We start from the raw sequence: 20093 nt of genomic DNA, 5'->3' as shown, positions 1-20093 counted from the left end.
GGGCCATTTGCCCTTTTATTATTCAATTATAAGAGTTCTTTACATATACAAGTCCATTACCAGACATAAAATTTAGAAATATTTCCTCCCATTATTTGGGGATTCTTTTCATCTTCTTGAAGATGTCCTATGAAGCATAACAACGTTTAATTTTGAAGTACAATTGATGCATTTTTTCTTTGGTTGCTTGTGCTTAGGCATCAAATCTGGAAATTACTGCCTAATCCAACATTATGAAAATGTACTCGTTTTCTTCTCAGAGTTTTACAGTTTTTACACTCCATGTAGGGCTTTTATTGAGTTCATTTTTGTGTATGGATATCCATATGCTTCACTCTTTTGCATGTTCATATCCACTTCTGCCAGCAGCATTTGTTGAAATGACTATTCTCCCCTATTCAATTGTCTTGAACAACTGGTTAGTGTATGTTAGTCTTCTGTCCCGTAACCATGCTGAACTCATTTATTATCTCTAAAATTTCTTGTGTGTGTGTAAACTCCTTAGAATGACATATAAAATCACCATGCAAAAGAGAGTTTATGCCTTCCTTTCCATCTGGATGCTTTTAATTCTTTTTCTTGCCTAACTGCCTTGGCTAGACAAGCAGCAAGAGCGGACATCCTTGTTTTGTTCTTTGTCTTAGGAAAAAACTTTTGGTCTTTCACCACTGAATATGATGTTAGCTGTGGGTTTTTCAGATGCCCTTTATCAGGTTGAGAAAATTTCCTTCTGTTTTTCTCATAAAAGGATATTGGTGTTTGTCACACACTTCTGCATCTACTGAGATGATTATGTGGTTTTTGTCCTTTGTTCTATTGCTACAAAATATTTTATTAATTCATTTTCAGGTACTAACTCAATCTCGGCCAGTCACGGTGGTTCACGCCTCTAATCCCAACACTTTGCGAGGTGGAGACGGGTAGATCGCTTGAGGTCAGGAGTTCAAGACCAGTCTGGCCAACATGGCAAAACCCCATCTCTACCAAAAACACAAAAATTAGTGGGGTGTGGTGCCCCATGTCTATAGTCCCACCTACTTGGGAGGCTGAGGTGGGAGAGTCACTTGAACCCTGGAGGCAGAGGCTGCAGCGAGCTGAGATGGTGCCACTGCACTCCAGCCTGGATGACAGACAGAGACTGTCCCCCTACCCCCGAAAAAAAAAAAAATCAATCTTGCATTCCTAACATCAGTCGCACTTGGTCATGGTACATAATTCTTTTTGTATGCTACTAGATTCGGTTTTCTACTAAGGCAACCACTATTAATTATTAAAAACTGTACAGATGATCTGAACATTGTACAAAAACTTAAGCAGAATTCTTCTATGGAAGGCTTTGTTTTCAGGTTAAAATAAGGCATGTTCACAATTAGTAATACATGAACTATTATCTTCTAGTAATTCTTGCCCATATGAGCATAAAGCCACTACAGATATTCCTGAAATGAACTCAGACCTTGACTTGCACATAGTAATAACAGAAAAAGGCACTGGGAATCCCCAATAGCCGCTTTATAAGAAAGGAATCTGAGTCAAATTCTTAGACATCAGCTTAAAGTCTAGAAGACAAAGTAACCTTTAAGAAAAAGACCTAACATCAGCCGGGCACGGTGGTTCACCAATCCCAGCACTTTGGGAGGCCAAGGCAGGCAGATCACAAGGTCAGGCGTTCGATAACAGTGTGGCCAATATGGTGAAACCTTGTCTCTACTAAAAATACAAAAATTAGCTGGGCATGGTGGTAGGTGCCTGCAGTCCCAGCTAATGGGGAGGCTGAGGCAGGAGAATTGCTTGAACCCGAGAGGCAGAGGTAGCAGTGAGCCAAGATGATGCCATTGCACTCCAGCTTGGGCGATAGAGTGAGACTCGGTCTCAAAAAAGAAAAATAAAAATAAAGACAGAAAAAGAAAGAAAAAGACCTAATATCATCTAAAATGAAATCATACAAACAACTTTTCCATGATGTTCTCAATGAAAAGATTTCTTACCAGTGTTCTCTCTGATTTTCAAACAAATGGAAAATTTCCCACCAGTATTGGCATGAGAAACCACGGTGTCCTATTTTTAAAAAATTAAATCAATCCATGTTAACTTTACTTTCTAGAAAAGGAATAAAAAGGAAAACTACCATTCTAAAAGCAAATATCGATAGACATAGGAGGCAAACAGGAACCCCTACCTCAAAGAACTGGAACTTTTTTTGTTTTTTGAGACAGAGTTTCGCTCTTGTTGCCCAGGCTGGAGTGCAGTGGCATAATCTCGGCTCACTGTAACCTCCGCCTCCCGGGTTCAAGCGATTCTCCTGCCTCAGCCTCCCAAACAGCTGGGATTACAGGCATGTGCCACCATGCCCAGCTAATTTTGTATTTTTAGTAGAGACGGGGTTTCTCCATGTTGGTCAGGCTAGTCTCGAACTCCCGACCTCAGGTGATCCGCCCGCCTCAGCCTCCCAAAGTGCTGGGATTACAGGTGTGAGCCACTGCGCCCGGCCAGAACTGGAACTTACAATGTATAGCTTCTGAGAAAGTCTATAACGACTTAGAGAAAATAAGCTTCTGTTAACTCTGATATCAACAGCAAATCAAAGAGGGAGCTTCTCTCCCATAGAAACATAACAGCACTTTTGCTGACATTTCCCACTACACATGTATATTATTTTTAAAAGAAGTAAAAATAATCAAGTTGGATTTTTTCAGTTAACAAATAATCAACAGACAGAGGGAACCAGAAATCCACCCCTCCAAAAGAAACCCACAAACCTGAAAAGCTTTTCTTAGAAGTGCAATTTTTATTCATATGGCATGACACAAACACACCCGGGGTTTCTCACTGAAAAATTTTGGATAGCATATCTGTTGAAGATAAAAACAAAATTCCAACCACCATACAAAATTGGGGGAGAATCTGCATACAAACTTTGAAAAACAATTAAAGAGAATAAATAGAAAATGGAAATGCCACTTTTTGTAGAATGTAATGTTTCCTCAAGTGGATACCAAAAAAAACATGCAATGTAAGACTCAAGCTTTAATACTATTAACATTTTATAATTTTTACTAATTGATTACAATTTTCTTGAGAATTAAACATTCAAAATAAGGAAAAGTATACTCACGATGGTACATATCTTGCTATTATTTGCAAGGCTCTGTGACATGTGTCAAAATTTGCAGGAATATCTGAAAGGAGAAAAGTTCAGAGTATGAGCATCAAAACAAAACTGAAGGGCGACATGCTTGAAGCTAAAAATAAATGCTGGCCGGGCACAGCGGCTCACGCCTGTAATCCCAGCACTTTGGGAGGCCGAGGTGGGTGGATCACCTGAGGTCAGGAGTTCGAGACCAGCCTGATCAATATGGTGAAACCCCATCTCTACTAAAAATACAAAAATTAGCCGGGCATGGTGGCAAACGCCTGTAGTCCCATCTACTCAGGAGGCTGAAGCAGGAGAATCACTTGAACCTGGGAGGTGAAGGCTGCAGCGAACCGAGATCACACCACTGTACTCCAGCCTGGGCAACAGAGCAAGACTCTGTCTCAAAAAACAAACAAACAAACAAAAACTGACATACTTGAAGCTAAAAACACATGCTAACCAAAACGGAATAATTTATCAGAGAAATAATAATTTCAAGACTTTTCTCCACCAGCATCAATGAAAATTAAATGGACTAATTATATAAATAATGCATTCAGGACAACTGACTGCATATCAATGGTAACTATAACAAAAAGATTACATCAAAGGTTGTCATTTGTTGCAGTCTACTTATTAGAATAGGTGCCAGGTATTCTGTGCTTTACTTTTTTTTTTTTAAAGAAGACAGTGTCTTGCCACCAGGCAGGGCTTGAACTCCTGGGCTCAAGCAATCCACCCACTTAAGCCTCCCAGGTAGCTGTGACTAAAGACACACACTACCCTGCCTAGTTCTATTTTAAGCCTTTTTTAAGAAAATATTTGGAAAAAAATGTTTTTTTGCAGAGACGAGGTCTCACTATGTTGCCCAGGCTGGTCTCAAACTCTTGGCCTCAAGTGATCCTCCAGTCTTGGCCTCCCAAAGTGCTGGGATTATGGGTGTAAGCTACTGTGCCCAGGCTTTAAACCTTTTTATACTTACTATCATCTTCATCATCAGAATCTGAAACATCTACATCGCCTTCCTTAATGATCACTCGGGCTTTTGAGGGAAAAAGAAAATATGTTGTTCTGTCATTGATCTAGACAATGAATGGCTATACAAAAAAAGTTATTGACCTAGACAATGAACAGCTATAAAAAAAGTTATTTTTCCATAATCCAAAGTTAGCCCAATGATTAATTAAATGCACAATCTGAAAAAAAGTAAAGCAACTTTATAGTTTTTAAACGGCTAAAAATTCCTAGATTTCACCAGGAGTTCAATAAAGCAAGTTATAATTCATAAAACTCACAGCAACAAATGAATCTAGACACCTCCATAAGGGTCATTATGGGGAATATATGTCTACCAGACCTGGTGCCAATATGCATCTGGAATCTTCCATGGTAGCAGTCTCTCATATATAAGGGAAAGGTGGTATTTTAATAAAGAAGTATTAAAAAGAAAAGAAAAGAAAATTCCAAGCAAGCAAAGAGTAATGACTTACGAGGCACAAAATGGGAAGCAATCATGCTGAGACACGGTCTGAGGAAAACAGTCTGTGCTGATACAAGATTACCAAGAAAAGCCAAATACTCTTCCACTACTGTTTGACTTGTATTCAACCAAGGCAATCTCTAGAGTGGTGGAAGAAAGATAAAAGCAGCATGTTATTAATATAACATATATTATTACCAAAGTTCTGAATTACATACTTGACAGTAAAATAAATGGTGAACTTACCAATATAATACTGATAAGTTGCTCAAAGTCTTTTGCCAAGTACATGATAGAAGAACGGAATTCTAGCAGCCAGTTGATGATCTGGTCATCCTTAAGTTAAACAAAGAGTACTTTCAAAATCACAAATCCTCTAAGATAACAGAAATTTACAGCTATCTTATATCAATCATTTATCAAGAATAGGTTGGGGGGAAAAGGTCACAAACTTGGAAGGAAATCAAAACTGGGTATTAAAACAGAAAAAGATGTCACAATAAACTTAATTGTTTTAAGAAAGCAATCTAGTAACTCTAACACACAGGAGAAAGACTTAAATGCAGTACTTCAGCCTGATCACTCTTGTTTGCCCTGAAAAAGTGAAATCACCTCAAATGTTGACACCTGGGACTTTTAAAAACTGCAGAATTCTAGCAGATTGAAATATTAGAAGATCACAAAGGAACAATAGCTACCTCTATTTCCTCTATATTCAAGCTGACCAGGAAGCATGCTGATAAAATTCAGTCTAGGCTGATCAATTGGGGTCATGAATAAACATAACTTTTCTAAACCAAATCTGTGGCTGAGTTTAAATATATTATGATGTGTTTGTTCTGTATAAATGATAGCCCCATTCCTCCATGAAATATTTTTCAGGCAATCAAATTACTGTTCATAGTAATTGTTAGTGACATGAGAAGAACTGCTAAATTTGAAACGCAAGGTATAAAATACAGTGTCAATTATGTAAAATATTACTATATTAATTATATTCATGCATATATACTGCACAGGAAAAAAACCCTTAAGAAAAAGCCCCTAATTTGTGGAAGGCTTAGACATATAAATAAAAGCAACACAAGGTCATACCTACAGGGATATTCATATGGAGTTATCATTTAGTGAGAATACACCATATGCCAGGCATGGTGCCTGACACTCCGCATATATATCTTCTTCTAATCCTAAAAACTCTGCAAGATGTTTAGTTATTCCCATTTTGCTGTTCAGGAAGCTGAGGCTAAGAACGATTAATAAGCAATCTGCCCAACCAAGAGGCCAGTAAAGAAGCAGGTCCAAAACCATCTGTCTCGGTCAAGGCTATCCTCCATCCACCATCCCACTTGCCTCCCTATATGCGGAGAAGAAGCTGTCCCCTTTTCCCCACCTTAATTCAGCTACTGAGTGCTTACTATGCCATATCCATGTGTCAAACTCCCACAGATCAACCATTTTCTGATGAAATCCCAAGTAGCCTGGCAGTAAAATAAAGTAAAACCACAACTCATTTGTACTATGGTAATTTCATATGTCCAAAACTGTTAAGGATAACATTAATGGTAGCTCACTAAGGCCAAAGGCATGTAGAAAACAAGCTAAGTTAGTGCGTAAATAAAATAATCTATCCTATCTCTTTTCCACTAAAAAGACTGCAACAAAACTATAAGGATAACATTTAAACTGTACCATTTTTAAAAGTAAATCAGGCTGGGCGTGGTGGCTCACACCTGTAATCCCAACACTTTGGGAGGCCAAGGTGGGTGGATCACCTGAGGTTTGGAGTTCGAGACGAGCCTAACCAACATGGAGAAACCCCGTCTCTACTAAAAATACAAAATTAGCTGGGCGTGGTGGTGCATGCCCATAATCCCAGATACTCGGGAGGCTGAGGCAGGAGAATTGCTTAAAAAACTCGGAGGCAGAGGTTGCAGTGAGCCAAGATCATGCCATTGCACTCCAGCCTGGGCAACAAGAGCAAAACTCTGTCTCAAAAAGAAAAAAAAAAAAGTAAATCAGTTGCAGACTTTGATGCTTTAGTACTGAACTATTATTATTTCTACTAGCAGGCAGGAACAGTGGCTCATGCCTGTAATCCCAGCACTTTTGGGAGGCCAAGGCAGGAGAAGACTGCTTGAGCCCAGGAATTTGAGACCAGCCTGGGCAACATAGGGAGACCTCGTCTCTAGAAAAATTAGCCAGGCATGGTAGCTCATGCTTGTGGTCCCAGGTGCTCGGGAGCCTGAGGTGGGAAGATTGCTTGAGCCTGGGAGGTTGAGGCTGCAGTGAACCATGATCGGGCCCATTACACTCCAGCCTGGGTGACACAGCGAGACCCTGTCTCAAGACGAAAAAAGTTCTACTTGCAACACTCCACACAACTAGTGCAATTCTTGGTATGTCAAAATACCAAGAATGAGAACTGCTGATACAAAATACAGTGGAACACAAAGAAAATGTCCCTTTGTATCTGGGAAAGAAGGCAGGGGTCAGGAAAAGCTTTAAAGAGAAAGTGATGCTTCAGCTGTCTTTAAACAGTAACACAGTTGAGTCTTTTCTGGAAGTTCTGCTTCTTACAGAAGGAAAAGTATGTTTTCAGAAAACTGAAAAACGTTCAGTATGGCTGGCATGTATAGTGACCAAACCAACAGATAATAAATCTGGGGAACAAAGAAGCACCAAATAGACCATGGAGGGCCTTGTAAACCAGATCTGTAACTAGAGAGATCTGGAAGTGTGGGAAATGGACTCAATGAAGGAACAACCATGTGCTTAGAGAGAACCAGGGAAAGCTCCACGAAAGATGGAGCCCAGCCAAGAGTGGACATGCTAAGTTTGGAGCATCTATGATGATTCTGGGTAAATGCATCTAACAGACAGTTAAGAAACAAGTCTAGGCCGGGTGCAGTGGCTCACGTCTATAATCCCAGCACTTTGGGAGGCTGAGGTGGGTGGATCACTTGAGGTCAGGAGTTCGAGACCAGCCTGGCCAGCATGGTGAAACCCCAAATCTACTGAAAATACAAAAAAATTAGCTGGGCGTGGTGGCACAGCTACTCAGGAGGTTGAGGTGGGAGGATGGCTTGAACCCAGGAGGCAGAGGTTGCAGTGAGCCAAGATCATCCCACTACACTACAGCCTAGGTGACAGAGCAAGACTCTGTTCTGCCTTTCCCCAAAAATGAAAATGAAATAAGTCTGGAGCCCACAAGAGCAATCTTGGCTACAGACACAAATATATTAGGACACAGGTAGATTTCAAAGCCATGAAGGGAGATGAGGAGATCACACAGAAGAATCAACAGAGTGAGAAAAGAGTCAAGTTTTGAAGCCCAATCAACACCAAATTTAAGATCAAGAACCTATCGAGAGATACTAGAGCTTAAAGGATCACTGGCCGGGTGTGGTGGCTCACACCTCTAATCCTAGCACTTTGGGAGTCCAAGGCGGGTGGATCACGAGGTCAGAAGATCGAGACCATCCTGGCTAACATGGTGAAACCCCATCTCTACTAAAAATACAAAAAATTAGCTGGGGGTGGTGGCGGGCACGTGTAGTCCCAGCTACTCGGGAGGCTGAGGTAGGAGAATCACTTGAACCCGGGAGGTGGAGCTTGCAGTGAGCCAAGATTGCGCCATTGCACTCCAGCCTGGGCGACAGAGCAAAAAAAAAAAAAAAAAAAAAAAAGAGAGAGAGATTAAAGGATCAGAAGACAGGAGGATCAGAAACACTGAAGTTTTAAGAAGTGGGTGGCCAACAGTGTCGGCTGATACAAGGAATACAAGGCTTAAAAAAGTAAGTCCACTGAGGCTGGGCTCAGTGGCTCACACTTGTAATCCCAGCACTTTGGGAGGCCGAGGCGGGCAGGTCACCTGAGGTCAGGAGTTCAAGACCAGCCTGGCCAACATGGTGAAACCCCGTTTAGTATGGTGAAACCCCGTTTCTACTAAAAATAAAAAAATTAACCAGGCATGGTGGTGGGTGCCTGTAATCTCAGCTATTTGGGAGGCTGAGGCAGGAGAATTGCTTGAACCCAGGAGGCAAAGGTTGCAGTGAGCCCAGATCACACCACTGCACTCCAGCCTGGGTGACAAGAAGGAGACTTTGTCTCAAAAAAAGTCCACTTAAATCAGCATGTAAAAAAAAAACATGGGTAACCTGTCAGGGTAATTACTACAGTGATAAGAACAGTGGACTTAAATGTGAGTGAGAAATGATACAGTGCAGTCAGCTGGAATAAAAACAACAGATGACAATTACTGCCCTTACTTTGAGTCAGAGACTGTTCTAAGTGCTTCTTGCATATTAGCTCATTGAATCCTTGTTAAGTATTTCCATGTTTAAAGCCAGGCACAGTGGCATGCACCTATAGTCCCAGCTTTTTAGAAGGCTGAAGAGAAAGGATCATTTGAGGCCGGGAGTTCAAGGCTGTAGTGCACTATGATCACACCTGTGAATAGCTAGAGCAACACAGCAAGACCACATCTCTTAAAAAACAAAACACTCCATATTTTTAAAATCTCTATTGTTTTCTTGGTTTCACACGGTGGAAAATAGAGGCAGAGAGGTTAAAACAATTTACTCAAGATCACACACTGGATAATAAAATTGGAATTTCATTCCAATCTAACTACCACTGCCATGGTAATAAACCATTCTCTTCAAAACTGGGCAGTAAAGGAAGAATGGTGAAACAAAATGTATTAAGGTTTTACTACATGATAGGTGTATCTCGAACCTGGAAATGCTGAAACAGTGGTTTTTTTTGTTTGTTTGTTTGTTTTAGCTTTAAAGAGACAGAAGAGTTGCATGCAGCATGGAGGAAAGAGGTAGTAATCTAATAGAAAGGAAGCATTAGAGCAGGGTTTCCCAGCCTCAACACTGTTGTCATTTGTGGCTGGATCACTCTTGGTTATGGGAGGCTGCCCTGTGCACTGTGAGATGTTTAGCAGCATCTCTGTCATTCACCCACTAGATGCCAGTAGCACCCTTTCCTCCCAATTGTGACAAAAATATCTGCAGCCATCACCAAATGTCTTCTAGGGGGTAAAACTGTCCCTGGTTGAGAACCACCAGATTAAAGTAAGGGAGGACCATGGAGAGAGCAAGTTCTGCAGAACAGAATGGGACCCAAAGAGCAAACTATGTCTGTATAAAGTGGCAATAATTTTGCTAATGATCAAACACAAAATTAATTACCTTTATGTCTGGATCTAACAGCTGGTTCTTCAACAACTCAAAGTCATTCGTTTCACTCTTAACAAGAAGGGGAAAGAATTAAGTTATGCTTTTGTTTCCTGTTTAGTATCAACAGCAAGACTTTTAACCGTACTTTAACATCAGATGAAATTATAAAAGGAACACTAACTTTCACATGTCAATTGCGGATTATAAAATCATGACTACAAAAATTTAAACACTCATGTTAGTGCAGCCAGAGGGCTTGGAAAAAGGAAAATGATAAACTACATTTAGCTATACTTCTGTATTGACATTTGAATATAATAGTTGATACTCCTGCGAATTCTCAAAAAGCATGAGGGAAAAAAACAGCCAGCTATAATGATCTAATTCAGGAGGATCTAAAAAAGTATTCACTCAAATATGGATACAAATGGATATTACATATAAACATACGGTTACTTAACATTTTCCCTCTACTGCTGAGATATAGTAGAAATGCTTCTAAACTACCACAAAAACAAAAATCCCTATTCAGAGAACCGGTTTACCGTCCCAAAGTAATGCTTAGGTAAGTTCCTCAAAAAATAAAATGCTGTAGGCCAGGCATGGTGGCTCACGTCTGTAATCCCAGCACTTTGGGAGGCCAAGGCGGGTGGATTACAAGCTCAGGAGTTCGAGACCAGCCTGGCCAACATGGTGAAACCCCGTCTCTATTTAAAAAATTAAAAAATTAGCCAGGTGTGGTGGTGCGTGCCTGTAACCCCAGCTATTCAGAAGACTGAGGCAGGAGAATTGCTTGAACCTGGGAGGTGGAGGATGCAGTGAGCCGAGGTCACGCCACTGCACTCCAGCCTGGGTGACAGAGGAAGACTCCAGCACAAATAAATAAATAAATAAAATGCTGTAATTGTTTTTAATTCCAGCACTTGCTAAAGTTAAAAGATGCTTTGTAAATAAAGCATTTGAAGAGGTGAAACCTCAGTAAAGACATTATTACTCTCTCATTATTACCTGTGAAATGGGCCAAGGTGGGGGAAAAAAAGGACACTATTACTCTAATTTTGCCCTGACGGCATCATCCTATTATTAAATATTTGATTTCAACTGGTATCTTAATTAATCTTGCTATTTCTATTGGTCTTTAGTATAACAGCAATAGTTGTATTCTGACCTGACCAAAAGCAAACCTCACACATTATCTCCTCTTACCTTTTTGTACTTCAGCAAGACTTCTGTCACAGTTCCACCAAACTGAACAGTTTTTCTTGGGGGAGAATTGAAAAAATCATTCTCTAATGCATGCATATTTGAAATCCTGTGGAACCAAGATTAACAAGCTATTAAGTTCATGAAAATAATAAAAATTATAATAGCCAACCTTTATTGAACCAACATAATTCAGTGGGACTATTGTTAAGGCCTCTTTACTGGTCTCCCTGCTTCCACTCTTAACCAACAATCCCTCCTTTGCTCAGCAACCAATAACTGTCTTCCCACTGCACTTACAGTAAAAATCCAAATCTCTCAGTGTGGTCTTTAAGATCCTACATTAATCTGGCCCCTGCCTACCTCTCTCACCTCATCTCCAACAACTTGTTTTACTACAGCCATCATGTCTTTTCTGCTCTTCAAACAAGCCAAGCTGTTTCTCATTTCACTTACTGTTCACTCTATTGGAAATACTCTTTTCCCAAATCTCTACGTGGCTGGATTTTTTTTTTTTTTTTTGAGATGGAGTCTTGCTCTGCTGCCCAGGCTGGAGTGCAGTGGTGTGATCTCAGCTTAACTGCAACCTCCATCTCCCGGGTTCAAGCAATTCTCCTGCCTCAGCTTACTGAGTAGCTGGGATTACAGGCACCTGCCACCACGCCCGGCTAATTTTTGTATTTTCAGTAGAGACGAGGTTTCGCATGTTGGCCAGGCTGGTCTCGAACTCCTGACTTCAGGTGATCCGCCCACCTCGGCCTCCCAAAGTGCTGGGATTACAGGCGTGAGCAACCGCGCCCGGCCTAGATTTTTGTCTTCATTCAAATAGAAGCTCAAATGACAGATGTCTTCCCAATGAGAAATCTCAAACACTCCTTCTCTCCCTTCTCCCTCCCCCATTACCTTGTTGTATAACTGAAATCATCGTGTTCATTTATTTATTGGCCTATGTACTGCCTTTCCCCCCTATGCTGTAAGCTCTGTAAAAAGCAGGGACATTAGTGTCTTTGGATAAACCACTGTCCCCAGTGTTTAACACAGTAAGCAGGAGCTCGATAAATATTATGAATCATATTACGCTAATTGTTTTACAAGGTTTGCTTCACTTACACGTAGTAAATTAATGAAAAAACATAGCATCCTAATGACTCTGAAAGTTAAACGCCAAAAGTGCTATGGGGGTTAGGGATTTTAAAAGTGGAGCAAAATAAAGACTGCTAAACAAATACGTGTGTCGAAACAAATTTCAAACAAAAAAGATGTAATATTCAATTTGCCATGAGTGACAACGTTCGGCTGATAACCCACATAGCCCAGGGAAATCCCTTCCAAATTTGGACGAAGAAGAGGGAAGGAAAAGGGGTCAAGGCGCAGAAGGCAGTACCCAGGCCTGGGAAATCACGAAGAGACACAGTCGGGAAAGGGGGCCTCCAGAACAGAGAACATACTCACTTTTCCAGGCCCCACCATGTCTATTACCCAGTTAGGAGGAATGAGCTCATTTCTGTGAACGTGAGATGACCCTCGACCCCGTGCTCCTATCACACGCCATTAGCTTTGCCCCACATCCTTTCAATCCGCTCCTCTAAGAGCGGTCCTGAGCTTTGGTCCCAGACACGCAGAAGGAAGCGGCCTGAATCTTACCCAGTCCTCGACGCGCCCAGCATCTTGACTGCAGAGGACGAAGCGGCCGCATCTCCCGGCAAACGCGTGTGAAGCAGCGGTGCCGCCACTGGGCCGAACTAACGCGACCGCTGCGCCTCAGGCCGGATGCCCAGCTCCTTCCAGCCACAGCCTCTGTCCCGGAAGTTGCGCGTGCCAGCGCAACCTTCAGACAATCAGGGGCCCCGTGAGCCCCCGCACCCGGCCAAACTTAAATTTTTAAAAGAGGAACAGAAGTCAGCCAGACCAACAAAAGAGCGACTGGTGTTCCAAGCATAGGAAACAGAGGAAACAGAGGCCAAAACCTCGGGACTGTGGAGGATGTAGAGGGAGAGCAGGGGCCGCCCCTACTCTCAGGGAGGGGGAAAGGTTGCAACTTTGGAAACTGTACAGGCCTATCAAAAATACAAAAATATCCAGCCTGGGTGACACGGTGAAACTCCATCTCTACAAAAAACTTAAAAAATAAAAATAATAAAAATTATCTGGGTGTGATGGCACACACCTGTAGTCTCAGCTACTCGGGAGGCTGAGGATTGCTTGAGCCTGGGAGATAGCACCACTGCACTCCTGCTTGGGCAACAGAGTGAGACCCTGTCTCGAAATAAATAAATAAATTTTTAAAAATGCATATGTATGGGCCCGGCGCAGTGGCTCATGTCTGTTATCCCAACACTTTGGGAGGCCGAGGCAAGTGGATCACCTGAGGCCAGAAGTTTGAGACCGGCCTGGCCAACATGACAAAACCCTGTCTCTACTAAAAATACAAAATTACCCAGGCATGGTGGCAGTGCCTGTAATCCCAGCTACTTGGGAGGCCAAGGCAGGAGAATAGCTTGAACCCAGGAGGCAGAGGTTGCAATGAGCCAAGACTGTGCCATTGCACTCCAGCCTGGGTGACAAGCGAAACTGTGTCTCAAAAAAAAAAAAAAAAAAAAGGGTGTGTGTGTGTGTGTGTGTGTGTGTGTGTGTTTATATGTATCTCTCTCCAGGAGATCAAGACCAGCCTGGGCAACATATGGTGGTGCATACCTGTAGTCCCAGCTACTTGAAAACTGAGGAGGGAGGATCGCTTGAGCCCTGGAGGTCAAGGCCGCAGTGAGCTGTGATTGCACCCCTGCACTCCAGCCTAGACAACAGAGCTAGACCCTATTTCACAAAATAAAATACAGCAATTTGGTTTTTTTGTTTTTTGTGGTTTTTTTGAGACAGAGTCTCGCTCTGTCACCCAGGCTGGAGTACAGTGTCGTGATCTCGGCTCACTGCATCCTCTGATTCCCAGGTTCAAGCGATTCTTGTGCCTCACCCTCCCCAGTAGCTAGGATTACAGGCATGCGCCACCATGCCCTGCTAATTTTTGTATTTTTAGTAGAGACAGGGTTTCACCATGTTGGCCAGGCTGGTCTTGAACTCTTGACCTCAAGTGATCCGCCCACCTTGGCATCCCAAAGTGCTGGGATTACAGGCATGAGCTACCACGCCCCGCCAGCAGTTTGTTAAACATAAACCATAGCTCTGTTTTGCAACAGTGTAAAATCAGTAACTGTCTTTCCTGAGTCTCTATTTGGTCCTTACTGAGTTCCTTGGGAATGTTGGACAGGAATCATCTGTGTCTCAAGGACAGAGGAAATAATTGCACCCTAGCTCACAAAGATACTTCAAGATAACTGTTTAAATGAGAATCTCTTCTTCACTTCCAAGGCAAAGCAAAGCAAAAACAAAAAGCAACAATAGCAAAACAGCAATTTGACAATTATCTGTTTTGTTTTGTTTTGGTTTGAGACAGGATCTCATTGTCTAGCCCAAGTTAGAGCGCAATGGCGTGATCACGGCTCGTTGCAGCCTCGGGCTCCTACAGCTTATGCAGTCCTCTCACCTCAGCCTCCCAAACCCACACCACCAAGCCCAGCTAATTTTTTGTATTTTTGGTAAATACGAGGTCTCACTTTGTTGCCCAGGCTGGTCTTGAACCCCCGGCCCAAGTGATCCTCCCACCTTGGCCTCCCAAAGTGTGTCTCCCCACCTACACTCCCATTCTTTCCCTTAAAAAAAGTCTGAGTCTGGGTGCAGTGGCTCACACCTGTAATGCCAGAGCTCTGGGAGGCTGAGGCAGGAGGATAACTTGAAGCCAGGAGTTTGAGACCAACCCAGGCAACACAGCCAGACTCCGTCTCTACAAATAACACTTTTAAAAAACTTACCCAGGATACCCAAAGGACTATAAATCATGCTGTTTTAAAGACACATGCACACGTATGTTTATTGCGGCATTATTCACAATAGCAAAGACTTGGAACCAACCCAAATGTCCAACAACGATAGACTGGATTAAGAAAATGTGGCACATATATGCCATGGAATACTGTGCAGCCATAAAAAATGATGAGTTCACGTCCTTTGTAGGGACATGGATGAAATTGGAAATCATCATTCTCAGTAAACTATCGCAAGAACAAAAAACCAAACACTGCATATTCTCACTCATAGGTGGGAATTGAACAATGAGAACACATGGACACAGGAAGGGGAACATCACACTCTGGGGACTATTGTGGGGTCGGGGGAGGGGGGAGGGATAGCATTGGGAGATATACCTAATGCTAGATGATGAGTTAGTGGGTGCAGCGCACCAGCACGGCACATGTATACATATGTAACTAACCTGCACATTGTGCACATGTACCCTAAAACTTAAAGTATAATAATAATAAATAAAAAATAATAAATAAAAAAACTTACCCAGGCATGGTGGCACATGCCTGTAGTTCCAATTATTTGGCAGACAGAGGTGGGAGAATCACTTGAACCCAGGAGTTGGAGGCTGCAGTGAGCTATGACTGCACCACGACACTCTCTGGCCTGGGTGACAAAGCAAAATCTCATCTCTTAAAAAAAAAAAGGGAAAAAAAGCTTGACATGTACAAAATAATATGTTAATGTAAGTTATAAGAACATAATGGGCCGGGCGCAGCGGCTCCTGCCTGTAATCCCAGCACTTTGGGAGGCCGAGGCAGGTGGATCACGAGGTCAGGAGATCGAGACCATCCTGGCTAACACGGTGAAACCCCGTCTCTACTAAAAATACAAAAAAAAAAAAAAAAAAAAATTAGCCGGGCGTGGTGGCGGGCACCTGTAGTCCCAGCTACTTGGGAAGCTGAGGCAGGAGAATGGCATGAACCCGAGAGGTGGAGCTTGCAGTGAGCCGAGATCGCACCACTGCACCCCAGCCTGGGCAACAGAGTCAGACTCCGTCTCAAAAAAAAAAAAAAAAAAGAACATAATGAACACCTGTGAACATATCACCCAATTTAAGAAGCCGAACATTAACTAGGACAATTGACACTTACTGTGTGCTGCTCTCAGATCTCACCTTCTACCTGCTTTCCTCCCAAAAATAGTCACCATCATGATTTTTAAAAGTCATTTTAGTTTTCTTTGCATAATTACCATATTTATACTCCTAAACAATGCACTATATTTACTTTTATTTGTCTTTGCATTTTATAAATTTATCTCCATGCTGTATTATACTGCTGTTTGTTTTCAACATTATGCTTTTTTTTTTTTTTTTTTTTTTGAGACGGAGTCTCCCTCTGTTGCCCAGGCTGGAGCGCAGTGGCATGATCTCCCGCTGTCCTCCCACCTCGGCCTCCCAAAATGCTGAGATTATAGGCATAAGCCACCACGACCAGCCTGAATATTCTTGTATCGTGTCCTGATGTATGTGTACAAGTGTTTTTCTAGGGTGGAACTGTTGGGTTGGAGGGGGCACAAAAAGCTTTTAGGAAAGGAGAAAGGAACAAATTGGATATCTACGATTTTTTCTTTTTTTTTGAGACAGAGTCTCGCTCTGTTGCCCAGGCTGGAGTACGGTGGCACAAGCTCAGCTCACTGCAACCTCTGCCTCCCGGGTTCAAGCAATTCTCCTGCCTCAGCCTCCTGAGTAGCTGGGACTACACGTGCCCGCCACCACACCTGGCTAATTTTTGTATTTTTAGTAGACATGGGGTTTCTCCATGTTGCCCAGGCTGGTCTCAAATGCCTGACATCAGGTGATCTGCCTGCCTCGACCTCCTAAAATGCTGGGATTACAGGTGTGAGCCATCATGTCTGGCTACTATTAGTTTTCCTATTTAGAAATTGTTCATCTGGATCCTCCCTACCTTTCAGCCATTTGCAATACATTTGTTGAGCATAAAGAGTGACCTTCTTGGCTGGGCATGGTGGCTCACGCCTGTAATCCCAGCACTTTTGGAGGCCAACATGGGTGGATCACCTGAGGTCGGGAGTTCGAGACCAGCCTGACCAACATGGAAAAACCCTGTCTCTACTAAAAATACATTAGCCTGGCATGGTGGCACATGCCTCTAATCCCAGCTACTCAGGAGGCTGAGGCAGGAGAATCACTTGAACCTGGGAGGCAGAGGTTGCAGTGAGCCGACATCACTGCCATTGCACTCCAGCCTAGGCATCAAAACTCCCTCTCAAAGAAAAAGAGCGACTTTCTTGTCCACAGCAAAGAATCACTGGAAGCCATTTGATGCAATATGACCTCATCTCTCTAGCCAGTGTCGATTGGGTTACAGGAGGGCACCAAGAAGCTTTTTGAAGGCTGTGCCAATGTACACTTCCAGCAATATCTTCTTAAGCTTGAGTGCAGCTCCTTATTTTCCCAAAGCACAGCTAAGACTAAGGCTGCCAAGTTTTCAAAAAGATTTAAAGGAAACTCTGAGCATTATACAAGAAAAATACTGGCTGGGCCCTGTGGCTCATGCCTGTAATCCCTGTACTTTGGGAGGCTGAGGTGGGTGGATCACTTGAGATCAGGAGTTCAAGACCAGCCAGGCCAACATGGTGAAACCCCATCTCTTCTAAAAATACAAATTAGCCAGGTGTGGTGGCAGGTGCCTGTAATCCCAGCTACTCGGGAGGCTGAGGCTGGAGAATCACTTGAACCCAGGAGGCAGAGGTTGCAGTGAGCCGAGATCGCGACACTGCACTCCAGCCTGGGCAACAGAGCAAGACTCGGTCTCAAAAAAAAAAAAAAAAAAAAGGAGAAAAAGGAAACCTTGAAACTAAATGCATAATTTCCTGTTGTAATTCTTTGGCCATGTCCGTTCTTTGTGGAGCCTCTATTCAGTCAAATTGTCCTGTGGGCCAACTCATCTTGGCAGGATAAAAGCCTCCTTATCCAGTCTTGCCTTCCCCAGAGAAAATAAAGGGGGTGGAGGAGGGCCAAAGAAAATTAAGACCCTCCCCCTCCAAAAAGAGAAACAACAAAAAGCATGCAAGGATTAACATGCTATCTGCAAAGTCACCACCCTGCCCACAGTGTGGCCTTTCACTTCACTGAGTAATATATTGTTTGTAATACAACAATGTAATCAGCTTCTTCATTCCAGAACAAAATTTTGCCTTACTATCATCATATACCCAGAAGACCCATTAAACTGTGTTTTCAAAAGAGCAGCCTTTCCTTAGAGATAAATTTTATAGCTACCCCTAGAGTAGTTCTGTTGGCCAAAGCCTCTTAGCTTGCTAGTGAAAGAAACGAAGTCAAGCCAGCTTAAGCAGAAAGGGAGAATTTGTTCTGAGGATACAAATATATAGTAAGGTACCAAAAAAGAATTTATCATTGGCCAATTTGGATAAGGTGCCCTCCTGTAACCCTCCTGTAATCTAATCAACACTGGTAGAGAGATGAGGTGACAGTATACCAAATGGCTTTTGATGAATCTTTGCTGTGAACTAGAAGGGATTACGTTATGCTCAACTAATGGTTTGCAAATGGCTGAATGGTAGGGAGGATCCACACGAAAAATTTCTAAATAACAAAACCAATAGCATGTATCTCATTTGTCCTTTTTCCTTTCCAAAGAGTCAACAATTATTGTATGAGTCAATTATCTTTATAAAAACTACATTCATTAACACAAATGCAAGATCTCAACTATATATCTTTAGTTATATACATGTATACACATATATGTGTATGTATGCATACATTATCCTCAAAGACAACTAATTTAGAGCGTTCCTCATCCCAGTATCTCAGAGAAATACAAAGCAGTTTCTTAGACTTGGCATCATTGAGATTTTGGGCCAACCAGATACTTCTCTGTTGGGTGGGGAGGAGGCTGTTCTGTGCATTGTGGGATGTTCAGCAGCATCCCTGGCCTCTACCCAGTAGATGACAGTAGCACTCCCCTCCTTCCCACAGTAACATTCAAAAATATCTCCAGATGTTGCCAAATGTCCCTGGGGTACAAAACTCTTCCAATTAAGAACCACTGGTATAAACAAGTCAGCTGGGAGTGGTGGCACACACCTGCAGTCCCAGCTATATGGGAGGGTGAGGCAGGAGAATTGCTTGAGCCCAGGAGTTTGAGACCAGCCTAGCCAGAATCTCTGCCTACCCTAGGCAGATCTCTACAGAAAAATACAAAAATTAGCCATAGTGTTGGTGTGCACCTGTAGTCCCGGCTACTCAGGAGGCTGAGACGTGAGGATCAATTGAGCCCAGGAGGTCGAGACTGCAGTGAGCTATGATCTCCCCACTGCATCCCGCAACAGGGACCCTATCTCAAATAATTAATTAATTAATGGAAGAAAGAAAGAAATCCTAGCTTTGTCATTTACTCTATTACTTTGGGCAATTGCCTTATGTTTCCAGAACTTCAATTTTCTTATGTACAAAATGGGAATAACTTTTTGAGCTATTTTAGAGCTATCGTAAGGATCAGAGCACATAATCACAAACCACAAAATATGTCACAGTGTACAGGACAGGGCAGGTTCTCTGTAAATGACAGTATTTGCCCATTTATTTTTCTGTAAATATGAAATATACTAGGATACTTGATGTGGTTACAATCAGGTGGAAACTGACCTATGAGGGAGACAGACAGATAGACACGGTCTTTTTTGTTTGTTTGTTTGTTTGTTTGTTTTTTGAGACGGAGGCTCGCTCTTTCGCCCAGGACGGACTGCAGTGGCACGATCTCGGCTCACTGCAAGCTCCGCCACCCGGGTTCATGCCATTCTCGTGCCTCAGCCTCCTGAGTAGCTGGGACTACAGGCGCCCGCCACCGCGCCCAGCTAAATTTTTTGTATTTTTAGTAGAGACGGGGTTTCACCATGTTAGCCAGGATGGTCTCGATCTCCTGACCTCGTGATCCGCCTGTCTAAGCCTCCCGAAGTGCTGGGATTACAGACGTGAGCCACTGCGCCCAGCCAACAGATAGGTACAGTCTTTATCTGTTCGTGCGGCTATAAGAAAGTACCAGAGACTGGGTTATTTATAAAAAATGGAAATTTTGGCCAGGCACAGTGGCTCACGCCTTTAATCCCAGCATGCTGGGAGGCCAGGGCAGGTGGATCGTGTGACGTTAGGAGTTCGAGATCAGCCTGGGCAACATGACGA

The 20093-nt window shown here is 42.7% G+C and overlaps 1 protein-coding gene across 1 annotated transcript in view; it reads right to left on the bottom strand.

The window, feature by feature from the left end:
• The window catches only part of LOC749547 (putative RRN3-like protein RRN3P2), a 46183-nt gene that overhangs the window by 21419 nt on the left and 4671 nt on the right, over positions 1 to 20093 (bottom strand). Inside the window, 8 exon segments of the mRNA XM_024354067.3 lie at positions 3116 to 3154; positions 3157 to 3179; positions 4119 to 4178; positions 4627 to 4756; positions 4863 to 4952; positions 9818 to 9874; positions 11012 to 11117; positions 12653 to 12750. Coding sequence (XP_024209835.2) covers positions 3116 to 3154; positions 3157 to 3179; positions 4119 to 4178; positions 4627 to 4756; positions 4863 to 4952; positions 9818 to 9874; positions 11012 to 11117; positions 12653 to 12750 — 603 coding nt within the window.

This window comes from Pan troglodytes, chromosome 18 (genome assembly GCF_028858775.2).
Source record: "Pan troglodytes isolate AG18354 chromosome 18, NHGRI_mPanTro3-v2.0_pri, whole genome shotgun sequence".
NCBI lineage: Eukaryota > Metazoa > Chordata > Mammalia > Primates > Hominidae > Pan > Pan troglodytes.
The sequence above is the reverse complement of the archived record's forward strand: the minus strand, read 5'-3'. Positions and strand labels throughout refer to the sequence as shown.